Source organism: Chiloscyllium plagiosum, unplaced genomic scaffold, assembly GCF_037043375.1.
Source record: "Chiloscyllium plagiosum isolate Xiang-an unplaced genomic scaffold, Cpla_swu_hap1 HiC_scaffold_5, whole genome shotgun sequence".
NCBI classification, from domain to species: Eukaryota; Metazoa; Chordata; class Chondrichthyes; order Orectolobiformes; family Hemiscylliidae; genus Chiloscyllium; species Chiloscyllium plagiosum.
Genome location: NW_028270143.1, coordinates 117,073,307 through 117,090,309, shown reverse-complemented (window position 1 = coordinate 117,090,309; position 17,003 = coordinate 117,073,307). Strand labels below are relative to the sequence as shown.

Genomic DNA, 17,003 nt, shown 5'->3' with positions numbered 1-17,003 from the left:
GATGTATAAAACAATGACAGACATAGTTAAATTAAATAACCAACAGCTTTTCCCCAGGGTAAGAGACTCTCAAACTCGAGGGCATAGGTTTAAGGAGAGAGGGGAGAGATACAAAAGGGTCCAAAGACACAAATCTTTCATTCAGAGGGTGGTGAGTGTCTGGAACAGGCTGCCAGAGGCAGTGGTCGAGGTGAGTATAATTTTGTCATTTAAGAAATATCTAGACAGATACATGGATGGTGCTGGAAGGGCTTGATGAAGGGCCCGAAACGTCAATTTTCCTGCTCCTTGGATGCTGCCTGACCTGCTGTGCTTTTCTAGTACCACTCTGATCTAAACTCTGGTTTCCAGCATCTGCAGTCCTCACTTTTGCCTAGATACATGGATGGATTAAGTATGGAGGGAAATGGACCAAATGCAGGCAAATGGTTTAATTATAAAAATCAGACCACATGGACAAGATGGGTCGAAGGGCCATCTACATCTCTACGATTCTTGATGTCCTTAGTTAAACCCAAGTTCTCACTGAGGCAGGTATTGAGTTTCTTCACCACCCCAGATATTTAGAATGAAACTAGCCGTCGAAATAGAAGAGAACATGCATGTCTGTGAAGGATATTTTTGAACAGTTTTATTTATTTTGTAGTTTCCGATGTTGGCAGCAGTCTCAGTTTGATCTTGATGGAAGGATGCAGTCTGAGGCTCACTAGAAGTAGTTAACCACCCTTCGCAGGGACTGGATGTTTCCATTTTGTGCCTGCCACTCTGTGTGTGAGTGGTAATTTCCTCGTTCCACAATGTACATTCGACCGCGGTAATTGGGCTCATCGTATAAGACCCAGCTGCAAATTGAACGGGAGAAATGTCAAACAATTAAATGGTTGCAATCAAACTGCAAGGATTGAATTTTGCAGACAGGTCAGAGGAAAGGTGTTTGCACTCATTCCTTTTAGTCCAGTATCAGTGAGGTGGCTGAGTCACTCAAAAACAGAAATCGCTCCAAGCCTCTTTGAATAGAAGAAATTCAGAGGGGGATTTGCTTGAGGAACTTGAGATGATGAAAGTGATTGCTTGGATAGATGGACAGAAACTGTTACTCTTGCGGGGAGCCAAGAGGAAGAGGACATTGCCATCATTAAGCAGCTCAGGAGTGAGGTCAGTGAGCACTCCTTCATTTCCTTGGAGGTATTTAAGATGCTAAAGGGATTGACAAAGCAGATGTAGAAAGGATGTGTCCCCTTGTGGGGCAATCTAGAATGAGAGGTTGTAGTTTTAGGCTAAAGGATGGCAGGTTTAAAACAGAGATGAGGAAAAGTCACTTCTACAAGGGTCACGAGTCTGTGGAATTCACTATCCCAGAGTGTGGGTGGATGCTGGGACACAATACAGTTGAGGAGATAGACAGATCTTGAATTAGCAACAGGTTAAAGGGTTAGGAGGAATGAGCAGGAAAGTTAAGACTGAGATGAAGTCAACTACGATCATATTAAATGGCAGAGCATAGTCGATGGGCTGAATGGCCAACTCCTGTTCTAAGTTCTCATTTTTGCACAAAGGTGAGTGAAAGCCTTCTAGCTATTTCCCAAAATAGCTGCTGAAGTTTGTGGTGGGGGCAGTGGTGCTTGGCAAGGGCAATTGAAAATATTAAAACAGAGACGGAGCGATTTTTTTGTCAGGTAAATGTACTCAGAGCTGTGGAAGCAAGGCCATTGGAGGTATACTGAAGCAACAAATCAACCATGACCCAACTGTATGGGGAACAGCCTTGAGGGATAGGATTTATGACCATCTGGAAGAGCATGGCTTGATTAAATGCAGTCAACACGGCTTTGTGAGGGGCAGGTCACGCCTCACAAACCTTATCGAGTTCTTTGAGGATGTGACTAGAAAAGTTGATGAGGGTCGAGCTGTGGATGTGGTGTATATGGACTTCAGCAAGCCATTTGATAAGGTTCCCCATGGTAAGCTCATTCAGAAGGTCAGGAGGAATGGGATACAGGGGAACTTAGCTGTCTGGATACAGAATTGGCTGGCCAACAGAAGACAGCAAGTGGTAGTAGAAGGAAAATATTCTGCCTGGAAGTCTGTGGTGAGTGATGTTCCACAGGGCTCTGTTTTTGGGCCTCTACTGTTTGTAATTTTTATTAATGACTTGGATGAGGGGATTGAAGGATGGGTCAGCAAGTTTGCAGACGACACAAAGGTTGGAGGTGTCGTTGACAGTATAGAGGGCTGTTGTAGGCTGCAGCGGGACATTGACAGGATGCAGAGATGGGCTGAAAGGTGGCAGACGGAGTTCAACCTGGATAAATGCGAGGTGATGCATTTTGGAAGGTCGAATTTGAAAGCTGAGTACAGGATTAAGGATAGAATTCTTGGCAGTGTGGAGGAACAGAGGAATCTTGGTGTGCAGGTACATAGATCCCTTAAAATGGCCACCCAAGTGGACAGGATTGTAAGAAAGCATATGGTGTTTTGGCTTTCATTAACAGGGGGATTGAATTTAAGAGTCGTGAGATCTTGTTGCAGCTCTATAAAACTTTGGTTAGACTGCACTTGGAATACTGCGTCCAGTTCTGGTCGCCCTATTATAGAAAAGATGTGGATGCTTTGGAGAGGGTTCAGAGGAGGCTAACCAAGATGCTGCCTGGAATGGAGGGCTTATCTTATAAAGAGAGGTTGACTGAGCTCGAACTTTTTTCATTGGAGAAAAGGAGGAGGAGAGGGGACTTAATTGAGGTATTGAGGGACTTAATTGAAGATAATGAGAGACATAGACAGAGTCAATAGCCAGAGACTATTTCCCAGGGCAGAAATGACTAACACGAGGGGTCATAGTTTTAAGCTGGTTGGAGGAAAGTATAGAGGGGATGTCAGAGGCGGGTTCTTTACACAGAGAGTCGTGAGAGCATGGAATGCTTTGCCAGCAGCAGTTGTGGAAGCAAGGTCATTGGGGATATTTAAGAGACTACTGGACATGCATATGGTCACAGAAATTTGAGGGTGCATACATGAGGATCAGTGGTCGGCACAACATCGTGGGCTGAAGGGCCTGTTCTGTGCTGTACTGTTCTATGTTCTATGTTCTATGAAATGAGTGGTCTGTTCCTAATCCTGTGTTCCCAGTTACTGACAGTAATTATATGTCACTGGGGGTTTTATGTTAAAGAGATTTTTGATTCTGGGGCTAGTCCTGTTCATTATGCCCCAAGATATTTACGCCACTTGTGCCTAACCCTGCTGAGGGTTTGGGATCTAGTCAGTGGGGTCTGGGGGCAGATCCATGTATTTGACAAGAGACCTAAAGCCAGAAAGATTATGGTACATAAGAAGTGGATTTGGCCCATTAAGTACTTGCCTACAGGGTCTGGCATGGACTCAGAAGGGGCTTTTTTACACTTGTATTTGGTCCACTGGGAGTCTGTATTTACTTCCTATAGAGCAGCAGGAGAGCATCTGAAAGTTGTGCTTTTGCAACATTAATCCTCTTCTCTGAGTGTTCCAATCATGCCCTAATCCAGGATAAGTGCCAGGGTGACTATCTGCCCACTGCCCCATTAATCCCATTATTTTAGAGCGGATGTGGGAATAGTGATTCCTGGAGGTTCAGAAATATGAATCTCTGGAGGTAGCAAAACCATTTGAATAAAAGCACGAGGAATTCCTGGCTTTAAAAAGCAAGGCCTGGAATACAAAAAGGAGAAATGTATAGCCACCCCTTACAAAGCACAGGCTAGATCTCATCAAGGCTGTTATGTCATATTCTGGCCACCAGACTTTAGGAGTGACTTTAAGGTCTTGAAGAGGAGATATAGTGCCAATGATGAGAGAGTTTAGTTGTGTGAAGTGGGGATAGAACCTTAGAGCAGAGTAGGTTAAAGGGTGATTTAATGCAGATGCTTAAATTGTAAACATTTTTTACAAGAGGAGGTGGAGGAAGTTGTTTCAACTTGCAAGAAAATCTGTAACTAGACGGCATAGATTGAAGACTGTACAAAGAAATCTGGTGCTTGAAAGCCCTGTAGAAAATGCAGTAATAACTTTCGGGAGGGAACTGGAGATTTATTTAACATTTGCTGGGCTGAGAGAGTGGGACTAAAAGGGCAGCTTTTTCAGGGAGCTGGTATAGACACAACGGGCCAAATGGTCTCCATCTTTGTTATGTGACTTGATGGAGTAGCTGGAAATGTGTTGCTGGAAAAGCGCAGCAGGTCAGGCAGCATCCAGGGAACAGGAGAATCGATGTTTCGGGCATAAGCTGCGCTTTTCCAGCAACACATTTCCAGCTCTGATCTCCAGCATCTGCAGACCTCACTTTCTCCTCCTTGATGGAGTAGCTGTCCTACTTCCATCTCTTCAATAATATACATCAATGTTTTTTGGGCTACTGTCTGTACTTACAGTTTACATTGTACAAGGAAACTATGAAAGGATCAAAACTACGTCAGACAAGAGCTTCAAGCTGACAGAGGAATTGATACTTACGCCCCATCACCATAAACCCGGATGGAGTTGACACAGGTTTTGTTCCAGCCTCTACCCTGCAGGAAGGGACAATCCTCACAGAACTCCATACACTGGCCATTGAAGTCGCAGTTCTCAAACAGCTCTATCCTGTAATGCTCGCCATGCTGAAAAAACAAGTCAGACGTAAAGGGTGAACAAAAGTCATCCATTGGTGCCCATCCATCCTGGGCATTAATCTTGGAATATTTCCCTATGCCCATGTTTACTGGATCCTGGGCTCAAACAGGACAGGAATAAAAGCAGGAATCGTGGTTTTGGCATGACAGGTCAGCCATTTTGTTGCCTGTGGCAACTCATTATTTGAGGAGACAGAGGTAAAAACTAAAATATAATCTATAACTGACCTGGTGATCAGAGAGCAGTGAATGTCCGCAGTAACTAACAGAGCTCATGACAGAGAAGGCTCAGGGTGACATGATTGACGTAAATTGTGAAGGGTAAAGATAAAATAAATAGGAGGAACCTGTTTCCTTTGGCAGAGGGGTGATAGATTCAAGCTAAATGGTGGGAAGGATTAGAGGTTTATAAGGAATTTTTTTTTATGTAGAGGGTGGTGGATGTCTGGAATGCACTCCCTGAGTTGATGGTGGAGGGAGAGATTCTAACTTTTAAAAAGAAACCTGAAGCTACACCTTAAGTGCTGTAAGATTCAGGACTGGAGGCTGTGTGCAGGAAAATGGGATTACAAAGAGATTAGATTAGATAAGATTCCCTTCACTGTGGAAACAAGCCCACACCGACCCGCTGAAGAGTAACCCACCCCCCTCTGACAGGTGCACCTAACACCATGGACAATTTAATAGGGCCAATTCACCTGACCTGCACATCTTTGGAATGTGGGAGGAAACCAAAGCACCCAGAGGAAACCCACACAGACTTGGGGGAGAATGTGCAAACACCACACAGACAGTTACCCAAGGTGGGAATTGAACCTGGGACTCTGGCACTGTGAGGCAGCAGTGCTAACCACCATGCCACCCCAAGAGCATCTGAATGTCTTTGGGTCAGTATGGACAAGATGGGCTTAAAGGCCTCCTTCTGTGCTGTATTGTTTCTATGGTTCTATTGAATATTTGGAATACTCACACTTCTCGTGGGAGATGATGGCATGGTGGTTTTGGTTAGTTATCCAGACACATGGAGCCAGTGCCCTTTGTAACAAGTTCCAATCCCACTATGGCAACTAATTAATAAAATCTAGAATTGAAAGCCAGCCTAAGTAATGGTGACTGTGACAACCATTAATCTGGTTCCCTGACGCCATCTAGGGGCAAAGAAACCTTTGCCCACCTGCCCCACCTGAGACAGCAATGTGGTTGATCCCTAGTGTCCCTCTGAAATAGGCAAAAAATGCTGGCCTTACCAGTGATGACAATGTCCCATTAACATTTTTCAAAAATGTCACAGTGATAAAGGATACAATCTGTAAAATTGGTGAGAGTTCAGGGTAGATTTACCATCAAATAAAATAGGAGCAGGAGAAGGCTATTGAAGCTTGATTTTGCATTTACTAAAAACAGAGGCTAATCTGATTGTGGCCTCAATCTACTTCCCTGAACCCCATTAGTCTTAACTCCCTTGTTCATCAGCAATCTGCCTAACTCTGCCTTGAATATATTCAAAGACACACTCTCTACTGTTCTCAGGGAAAGAGAATGCACCACAGCTGGTATAGCAAATGCTCTGCTCAAGAACTTACAGAGTTGTGAACGCAACCCAGTCCATCATGCAAACCAACTTCCTTCCATTGACTCCGTCGATAATTCCCATTGCCATAATTGATGACTCCTTCCACCCCATTTATACTCTCTTCATCTTCTTCCATTGGGCAGAAAGTTTGAAAACACACACTAACAGATTCAGAGCAGCTTCTCCCTGCCATTATCAGACTTATGAATGAACCTCTCATATATTCTAGTTGATCTCTCACTGCACATTCTCTGTAGTTGTGACACTATACTCTGCTCTATCACTCTGATGTGTAGTATTGTAATGTATGATTGGCCTGGATAGCATGCAGTACAATACTTTTCAATATCTCCGTACATGTGACAATAATAATAAATCAAATCAAAGAATGCCATGGATTAATGACTCTCTGATAGAAATGTGTTCTCATAGTCATCTCAAATGGGAGACCCATGATTTTTAAACCAGTCCCTTACTTCTTGATTCTCCCATCAGAGATATCTCCCTCCCACTGCCTACTCAGTCAAGTCCCTCTCAGCATTTTATAGCTTTTTACATGTGATGTGCTTGGATGAATGGGCCATCCTGCAAAATCCTGGAGTTCTTTGTAAGTAAAAGTACTGTGTGTTCATCACATGATTACAGAATTCATAGTTTCCCCAGAGTGTGGAAACAAACCATTCTTCCCATCGAATCCACACCACCCCTCTGAAGAGCATCCCATCCAGCCCCTTTCCCCCATGCCCCAACCCTGTAATCCTGCATTTCCCATAGCTAAGCCATCTACCTTTCACATCCCTGGACACTATGGGCAATTTAGCATTGCCAATTCACCTAATCCACACATCTTTGGAGTGTAGGAGGAAACCCACGCAGACACGGGGAGAATGTGCAAACTCCACACAGTCACCTGAGGGTGGAATCAAACCTGAGTCCCCCGCTGTTGTGAGGTAGCAGTGCCAGCCACTGATTCACCGTGTCACGCTGGCTGGCGGTCCTCCAAGATGAAAAGCTCATCACCACCTTGTTCAAGGCATCTAGGGATTCACAATTCCCTGTCCCAGCCCCAACCTTGTCCCAGCCAGTGACACCCAAATCTAGAATCATAATCAATTAATGCATCTCAGTTCTGTGAACTGGCACAGAGCTTTCTCATTAATGAGACTTTATTTTCACTCCCAGGGGTATCGCTGGCTGAGCCAACACTTTAATGCTCAAGGATCTTCCATGTCGGCACAGCATGTTCACACAATGCGATTGATGTGTCCTAACGTACCATTTTGATGGGTCTGCAGGAGCCCATGTGGTCATTGTGAGCATTCCAGCGGTAAAAGTCAGGGTACTCTCCTCGTTCCAGGATGTACTGGTGCCCTTTGAAATCTGGGTGGTCATAGCAGATCCAAGCACTGCTCTCCACTCGGATGGAATTCACTCTGTTCAGAAATCCCCTGTCCTGGAAGTTGTCGCAGTCTCCACACACTTCCAGTTTTCTGCCTGTAAAACATTTCCCCTCGTAGAAGATGATCTAATGGAGGAAAGAGCACAAATACCTCAATCAATGCCCCAGTGGTTCAGCCAACTCCCAAATAATAGGAAATCTGAAGCAAGCTGGGATCTATTCAGATAAGGGGTCAGAAAATGGAATGGAACCTTAAGAGATAAAAAAGCAATAAGTTTTAAAACAGCTACAAGAATCTGAGGAACCATTGAGACTCATGAGTTAAGATTTGGATATTAATTCTTGGTTCTAATGATTTCAAATTAAACTTCCTAATAAGAGAAAGAATCCTCTGATCACGGTTTACTGTATAATTACAGATAATTGCTCTGTTAAATATGTTTGGCTTGTCTCAAAATGTTACAAATTGACCTTCTCACTATAACTAACCAATGGGCAGATCCAAAACATATGGGAACAGGGTAGGAACAAGCAGTAAGCCAAGATATAAAAAGAGGAACAGCAGAAATAAAAGCCCAAGCTAATGTGCATCTAAACACAATGAAACAAGATGATTATTCTCTTCCTATCCCCTTTCTTTTCAGCCTCTTCTGCACTAAGGCAGTCTCAATCTTTGCCCAGGTGGCAAATCAAACAAACAAATCTCGACATGAGTGCAATTTGCTTTTATCAAGCATTGTCGTTAAGTGAAGAAAATGTATACCTTGCATTTACGTATTGCTTTCCACGACTTCAGAATGAGCTATCGTGCTTCATGCACTTTTGAAACATAGTTGCTGTTGAGATATGGAAAGGGGCAGTCAATTTTGCATGGAGTCCCAGTAAATCCCAACATGTCAATGCCAGGTAATCAGTCACGGGTTATTTTTCCCAGGCAAATGACATTGGGACAGGTGAAAAATAATGAGTAATTCTCCTGATAGCTTGTGGACCTGCAGCCTTTTCAGTTATTAGGAGCTTAACCTTTCCTGAGGCACCAGGTACTAAAACCTTTCAAGAGTTGATGGATCTAGTTAAGGAATATTATGACCCCAAGCCTCCTCTAATTCTAAGACACTATTGGTCTTATTTGGCAACTTGAGAACCAGGGAAATCTGCATCGAGATTTTTGACTAGATTAGGATGACTGGCAGAGGCCTGCCACTTTGGTTTAACCCTTAATGAGACATTGTTTGGTATATGGGATTAATGATGTAACCATGCAAAAGTGCCTACTAACTGAAGCCCAACTGGAGTTCAATTAGGCACTGCAACTGGCATTATCATTGGAAAATGTGGCAATTAGAGAATACAGTGAGTTATAGGGTGAAAGTGGACACCTTCGCCAGGCTAATTGAGCTTGAGTGAAGACAATTGCATAGCTTCACTTAGGACATATCCTGAACAGAGGGACTCTGGGTCAGCTCATAGCAAAATCCCAAAACAAAGCCAAGCCTTAGCCAAATAGCTAACATTTTCTTCAGGATCCAGGCTGACAAGCCATTGTAGTTGCTGCCAGCATGCAGACTTGAGACAGTAAAAGTGTCCCACTCGGCCTGAATTCAGTAAGAGAGCTCATAGGCCGGTATCCAGGAGAGTGCACACCCTGGAAATCCCACCTACATCAGGCTTGGAACAGTTAGATTGCTTAGCAACATCCAAATCAGAACCAAAATAAACATCTGGTTAAATCCGGTTCTAATGGAGGTCGATACCAGCGTGGCTTTATCAGTGATTGTCAAACTAGGTTTTAATAAAATCTGCTCTGGATTCCAAACCTCAAGTTAAGTGCAAGACCTCGACTAGATTGAGAACCTATATTGGGGAACTGTTACAGATTAAGGATAGAATTTTGTTTCTAGTCTCATATGAGAAGCAGCTGATTCTGTTACCACTGGTTGTAGTAAAAGGCTTGGGCCCAAGCCTGATGGGGCGGATTCAGTTGAGAAAGATTCACCTTGACTGGTTTAATATTTTTCTAATAGAAAGTGGCTATCTGAGTGAAGTCCTAATTAAAATTTTGCTAACTTGGAAAATTTTCAAGAAGGTCCAGAAACTATCAAAGGAACCAAAGCCACCTTGCCTGGTGACCAAGAAGCAATTCCACAAATCTGCAAGGCCCACCCAATGCCATTTGCCTTATGGACAAAAGTAGAGTTAGAGATCAGAAGGCTGGAGAGTGAAGGAATGATCAAAACAGTCCAGTTTGCAAAATGGGCAGCATTGGTCATACCAATGGTGAAACCCAATGGGTTGGCTCACCTTTGTGGGGATTTTAAACAAATGGTAAACCATCTCTCACAGCTGGATAAATACCCAATCCCGCACATAAAGGATTTATATGCAAAAATGACAGGGGTGGGGGCTGTCCTTCATGAAGCTGGACATGAGCCACGTGTACCTGCAATTGCAGTTAGATGAGGATTCCCAGAAGTATGCTACAATTATACCCATAAGAGGTTTGTCCCAATATATGAGACTACCATTTGGGGTATCATTAGCCTGTGCCACTTTTCAGCGGATGATAGAGAATATTTTACAAGGGCAGTTCACCATTTGTCTAGACGACTTGCTCATAACATGGAAGACCAATAAAGAGCACTTAGAGAACTTGGACATACAGGTTGTTCTGCTATAATGCGTGTTTCATTAACACAAATTCGTTGTAATGCAATTGATGAATTGGGGACACTGTTTCCAAAGCGTGAACTTTTGAAACGTGTGTTGGCTGTAACATCATCAACACTTTAGACGCTGTTTCTATTATGCGATTTTTCTATTACACAGGGTTGCACAAGAACGCAACCATCGCATTATAGAAGAACTACTGTAGTCCTTAGATGGTTTTCTGAGGTGGGCATAAGCCTTAGAATGGAAAAATGTGTGTTCCAGGCATCCCAAATGACTTACTTGGGCTACAGAATCAACGAGACCGGGCTACACTTGTTGGAAGATAAAGTGAGGGGATTCAAAGGTGCCCCGGCTCCCATATCTGTACTGGAGGTTAGATCTTTCCTTGGTTTGGTATATTATTACAGAAAGTTCATACGTAACCTGACCTCCATCCTGGCACCTTTACATCTGAAAAGGGGTCAGCCTTGGGTAAAAAGGGTAACCAAGAATAGCCTTTAGGGAAGTGAAGAAGCAGCTATCATTGTCTAAGACATTAGTATACTATGATCCCAAGTGAGATCCCAGATCTGGTGCTGACATACGATGCCATATGCCTTCTGGTATCAGGGTAGTGTTGGCTCCTAGCTGGCCCAATGGAGTGGAATGCCCAATAATAGTGTATGCTTCCCAGACATTGGCTGATGCAGAGCACAAATATGCCCAGAGAGAGAAGGAAGATTTGGTGGTCATCTTTGAATGTAAATTTGTAATAGTAACAGAGCACAAATCCCTGCTACGGCTACACAACGAGGACAAGGCTGTGTTGCCCATTGCTTCAGGTTGAATATAGTGGTGGGCTGTCATTCCAAATGCATACAATTGCAAGTTGGAACACTGTCTGGGAGGCCAAGTAGCAACTGTGGATGCCTTGAGCTGTCTCCAGCTGGCAGATAAACCACCAAGGGTTCCATACTAGAACAATCTGTTCTGGTTTTAAACTTTCTGTACATCCTTCCGGTCACCGTTGACAATATCAGACTGGACGCAAAAAGCTCCAGTCCTGGCAAAACTAAAATAGCATCAGAATGCAAGATGGTGGACACAGGACTCCACTTAATGAGAGAGACAATGTACTTCAGGGGATGAAATTTGTCCTGAAACCATGGAAATGGCCCAGCATGGGTCATGCATGGGTCTGAAAAATTGTGTCCTGCATGGGTCATGTAAGAGGCATGGTTGACGTATGGTCAGGTCCTGTGACGTACAAAGTTGGGGTAGGTGAGGTGGTCTTGAACAGGCATGTGGGCCACATGAAAGCTGCAAACTTGCAATCGGGCAGGAGCAAAACATACCTCGCCCCTCAGAACCAGCTGCAAAGGCTGCTGGATGGCACAGCCTTGACACCATTGCCATCTGAAGAAAAGGATGATTTTTTTCCGAGAAGTTTCGGGCACAAGAGATGGGTTACAGTCTGGTACACACTGCCCTTATCTGAGGCTGAGCCAGGCAAACCATACTCAGTGCAAAGATGCCCCAGGAGAGGCTACAAGAGAAAGAACAAGCCTACGTCCCCGGACTTAAAGAGGGACTTAAAGTGATGTAGCCAGACGGACTTCATAGAATATGAGTTCCCTGATTGGGAATGTTAACTTGGTTCATTCGGGGAGCCCTGCCTGACAGATATAAACGGGCGTGTCAGAGGGTCTGTTCATGCTGAGAGCTGGCTCTGAGGGAGCTGGATCATGTCAAGTACTATGCACGTGTAAATAAAGGGTATCTTGGTGACAGGATACCAGCCTCTGTGGAGTTATTTCACTGAGAAATTTGATGGGGCTCTTGGTTGAATCTAAAATACAGTGCAGCAGTCCCTCGGTACTGCAGTGGGACAGTCAGCTTAGAATTCATGCTGAAATCTCTAGAATGGGATTTGACAGAGAGCTTTATAAAAATACACACAAAATACAAAGGCAAAATTGAATTGGTCGCTCACCTTGCCCGAATACTGTGACATGTTGCTGCCGGATTCTGTCCAACGGAGCTGAATGCCAAAATGTCTTTGACACCCGGGAATAATTGGACAGCCTAATATATAACTCGGAGGCTGGGAATGTTCCACCTCTCGCGAGGCCACCTCATCAATGGAACTGCAAAGCCGAGCTGAAAAGATTTTGCTTTGCTCACAGAATTATTTGGAAAGGATTCTGCTGATTCTGGGCATTTGTGGCCGCAGAGGAGGCTCCAACAAAAGATTCCCTCGAGGGCAAGGATTTTGGAGGATTAATACCTTTTCAGTCAGGGCCACTAACCTGCTGGTGATAACTGGGGGTTACTGTGATTTGGGATGGCTTTGGCAGCTGCCTGAATCTGAAAGAGGAAATGTAACCCATGTGTGAGACATGACAATGTCTGTGCTAGTGGAGCTCGTACCTTGGAGATTGCTTTGTCAAATACACGCAGTGGAGCACTCTTTCAAACCACTCAGTTAGCGCTTCACAGAGGGAAAATCCACCCGAGGCAGGAAATATTGGTTGAGGTCACTGAAAGCTTGATCAAAGAAGTTGCTCCCAAATTTTGCAATTGTACTCATTCGGTCCAGTATAAGAGGATAATATGATAAGTGTCAGTGTAGGTTTACAGTCCTTTCAGATAAGATCCTTGATGAATTCAGATACAAACTGAGGTGCAACAACAGTGAGCAAGATTAAATGTTTTTAAGATTTCACATTCAGATAGCACCTGATTTAGCATCAAGACATCCCAAAGAGCTTGACTCATATTTCCAACCTTTGAGCAGTGCCTGTAAGAGTGAATCTGCTCTTTTGCTGTGAAGCAATTTTGTTCCCATCTGCCCTTTCCACGCTCAGTAACTGCCTCACTGGGTGGGTCGTGGTGATAGATGATCTGCTCCTATTCGCTGCTATGGTCACTGCAAATCCGATTGTTACAACATGTCCAACAGCAGCAAGTAAAGACTGACCTTTCAATTCTAACATTGCTTCTCTGTGACAGAGCATCTTGTTTCTGACACCAGAAGTTGCGACATTGTGAAAGGATTCTTTAGCGATAAAACACTTTGCGGTATGTCGGGGCAATATAAATGCACATTATTTAAGAATATAAGGAAGATGAGTTAGAGGAGGCCAATTCTGCCCTCATCCCTATGTAATTTTTCCTATTTAACTTTTGCACAGTTGATTCTGATCCAAGTTCCTCCCTTTCAAATTGAATGTTAAATTCTGCCACGTTACAGTCACTGTTCCCAAGAGGATTGTTTACTCTCACATCACTTATTAAACCTACTTCATTACTCATTACCAGATCCAACTTAGTCTGATCATCTACATGAGCACTTAAAATGCCAGGACACAGTAGGCAACGGATCGAGGGCAGATAAATGAGATTAACGTAGTTGGTCAGCATAGGCCTGATGAGCTGAAGGAGCTGTTTCTGCGCAGTACTATGACTAGTAGAGTCCACAACATATTTTTCTAGCACACTGCCTTGAATGTTGGAGGTTTTGAGTTATAGGGAGAGGCTGAAAGGACCGGGGCTATTTTCCCTGGAGTTTCAGAGGCTGAGGGGTAACCTTATAGAGGTTTATAAAATCACAAGGGGTGTGGATAGGGTAAATACACAAGGTCTTTTCCCTGAGATGGGTAAGTCCAAAACTAGAGGGCATAGATTTAAGGGGTGACTCCTGTATGGAATGACCTGCCAGAGGAAGTGGTGGAGGTTGGTACAATTACAACATTTAAAAGGAAGGGTATATGAATAGGAAGAGTTTAGAGAGATATGGGCCAAATGCTGGCAAATGAGACTAGATTAATTTAGGATATCTGGTCGGCATGGACGAGTTGGACCAAAGGGTCTGTTCTTGTTCTGTACATCTCGACGACTCTATGAAGACAATTTATAAATTCTTCCTTGTGGCTACCTTTGAAAATTCAACTTATCTCCATGAAATGATCTGTCCTTTAACGCACCCTTATTATTACCTCATTTATTCTCTGTCCTATAGAATAGCAACATTAAAGCAGTACAAATAGTATGTCTTTTGAGTTTTTAAGTCACTCGTCGATACTTATTTAGTCATCCCTATAAAGTTAACTGTAGCTGGATATGAAAGGGAAGGAATATTAAGGCACAATGTGACAATGCAGTTCACCAACGGATGGAAAAGGAACTAAAACTGACCACTGTTCGGTTAGATTATATTACCCATTGATAGCATCATATAATGTGTTGTTATTGTGAAATAATAACCACCCAGTTACCCTCCATCCTTAGTAGTAAATAAAACCAAAAAAATTTATTAATAAAATTTAAATAATAACCTTAAAATCTAATACTAAAGCTAAATATTAAGACATTCCAAATCAATTCAAATAAATCTAAAATTAATAACAATTCAACCTCAAACAAACTAGATATAGCTCTATGAGCAATCTAAAATCTTGCTATATAGATAAAGTCTTTTAGCCATCATTAAAAATCTGAAGCATTTCGAGAGTCAAAAATAACGTCCATCAGGAGGTTTCTTGAGCAAATACTTCAAAATTCTGAATTGCCAACTGATTCAAACGTTTATTATTCTTCTTTGCCCACTTACCCCTTGCAGCCATTATAAAGCCATAAAATGATGGTGCAGCCCCTTTAGTCAATTCCATAATCTGTGTTGACTAATGCTTGTATTTAACAACGCTTTTGTCCCAAGCCTTCTCTACAGCATTATCCTCATTTTCAAAGCAAACTGTCACATCTACAACCATAACCACAGAATCTTCCCGGAAACTTATATCAGGTTTCGATCATTTTCCCTCTTCATCTCTTATACAGGGTTCCACAAAAGTAATCCAAATGAACTTAGACCATAAGACATAGGAGCAGAAATAAGCCATTTAGCCCATCAAGTTTGTTCTGCCATTCAATCATGGCTGGTAAGCTTCTCAACCCAATTCTCCCGCTTTCTCCCCGTAACCCTTGATCCCCTTGACATTCAAGAACTTATCTATCTCCGTCTCAAATATACTCAATGACCTGGCCTCGATAGCCTCCAGTGGCAGTGAATTCTATAGATTCACTATTCTCTGGCTGAAGAAGTTTCTCCTTATCTCTTTTCTAAAAGGTCTTCCTTTTACTCTAAGGCTGTGCCCTTGGGTCCTAGTCTCTCCTACCAATGAAAACATCTTCCCAACATCTCTGTCCAGGTCACTCAGTATTCTGGAAGATTCAATTAGATCCCCCCTTATTCTTCTAAATTCCATCCAGTGTAGACCCAGAGTCCTCAAGCCTTCCTCATATGTTTAGCTTTTCATTCCTGAGACCATTCTGGTGAACCTCCTCTGAACACACTCCAGGGCCAGTACGACCTTCCTGAGATATGGGACCCAAAACTGCTCACAATACTCCAAATGTGGTCTTGCCCATAATTTGGTACAACTTCGGCACTATCTTATTGTGTCTCTTGATTCTCATATTCTTCATACTGGGCACCACCCGGAAATGTGGGAAAGTGTCTCAATCAGGGACTTGCACTTTCAACATTCTTTGTTCACAAGGGATCTTTGTGTATCAAAGTCATCCTGGTTGGTGACAAATTGCAATGTAATAGCAAACTATTAATGAACTTGGAAGTTTTCATATAGAATGTTGTTGAATCCATACATTGGGAATCTTATAGCTCTTAAAATATCCCATCCCCAGCTCTTGATATTGTTGGTTAGTCCATTTCAATAATTCTTTCTCCCTCCAAACTTTGTAATTCAAACTCGACACAATCTCCAGGCCTCATCCTTTATCACCATCTGTTCCATCTTCGAACTGCAAACAGTCATCTTCGGATATCCAGATCTCACGAAGGACCATTAACCTTGTTGTTGCCTTTATATCTTCTATTTTGTTCCCCTTACTAAACTAGAAGAGGCATGGATTACCTTATCCAAAAACATTTTCAAGGGCCTCGCGCTTTCTTATCACTGCAATAGGGATCTGAAGTTGCAACTTGGGAATTCCTAATCCTCTATCTATATTCCGCACATATAGGATGCCTTCAGTTATTGCTCGTGGCAGGTGTAAAATCTCCCTTATGGAACTCTGAATAAAAGTGTCAAGTCGTCATAAAAGGTTCTGTGACGCTTCATATAAAACTAAATAATAATACTAGGAATAAAATGTTCTAAAAAGTCTCCACCTTTTGCTTCAGGCATAATGCAGAAGTTCTTAAATTCTCTGCCCATTCTTTTAACTTGTATTCACAGTTGGCCCTGTCGATGCCCGACCGGGGGACAATTTAGGGCCTAAACATATCTTCAGTCTCACCCGGGAAGATGTACTGGATCTCATTTCTCCTAGCTTCCAATTACTGAGATGATTATATAAAAAGTCTTACTTCTATAAGAAAACCAAAATCCTTTTATTTTCTTTATATTAATCATGTGGCCGGTATTTTCGCAAAACCTTTTAATGATATTCAAATTGTTCACCATCCCTAAATAAGACTCACTTAAGAATACCACATTGTCTGCAAAAGCCAAGGCTGAACAGTGTACAAGTTCATTCTTAAAAACGCCTAATCGCAGCCCTTCCAATGAACGTATTTGAGAATCCACCTAGTGAGTGGGGCACAAAGAGTCACTCTGCTTCACTATATGCTACCTGTATAAAATCAGTTTTACTATTATATCTCTCTACTACTGTGGTATTATTGTGATATAAATTAAATGAATACATTCTTTCA

General features: G+C 42.7%; 1 protein-coding gene across 1 annotated transcript; it reads right to left on the bottom strand.

Moving 5' to 3' along the window:
- Positions 1–616: 616 nt before the first annotated feature.
- crygn2 (crystallin, gamma N2) lies at positions 617–12,374 on the bottom strand. The gene is made up of 4 exons (XM_043691095.2): positions 12,258–12,374; positions 7,493–7,741; positions 4,486–4,631; positions 617–842 (listed from the first exon to the last, which is right to left on the bottom strand). Exons 1-4 carry the CDS (start codon positions 12,276–12,278, stop codon positions 707–709), a joined length of 552 nt encoding a protein of 183 aa, XP_043547030.1. The 5' UTR covers positions 12,279–12,374; the 3' UTR covers positions 617–706.
- Positions 12,375–17,003: the final 4,629 nt, after the last annotated feature.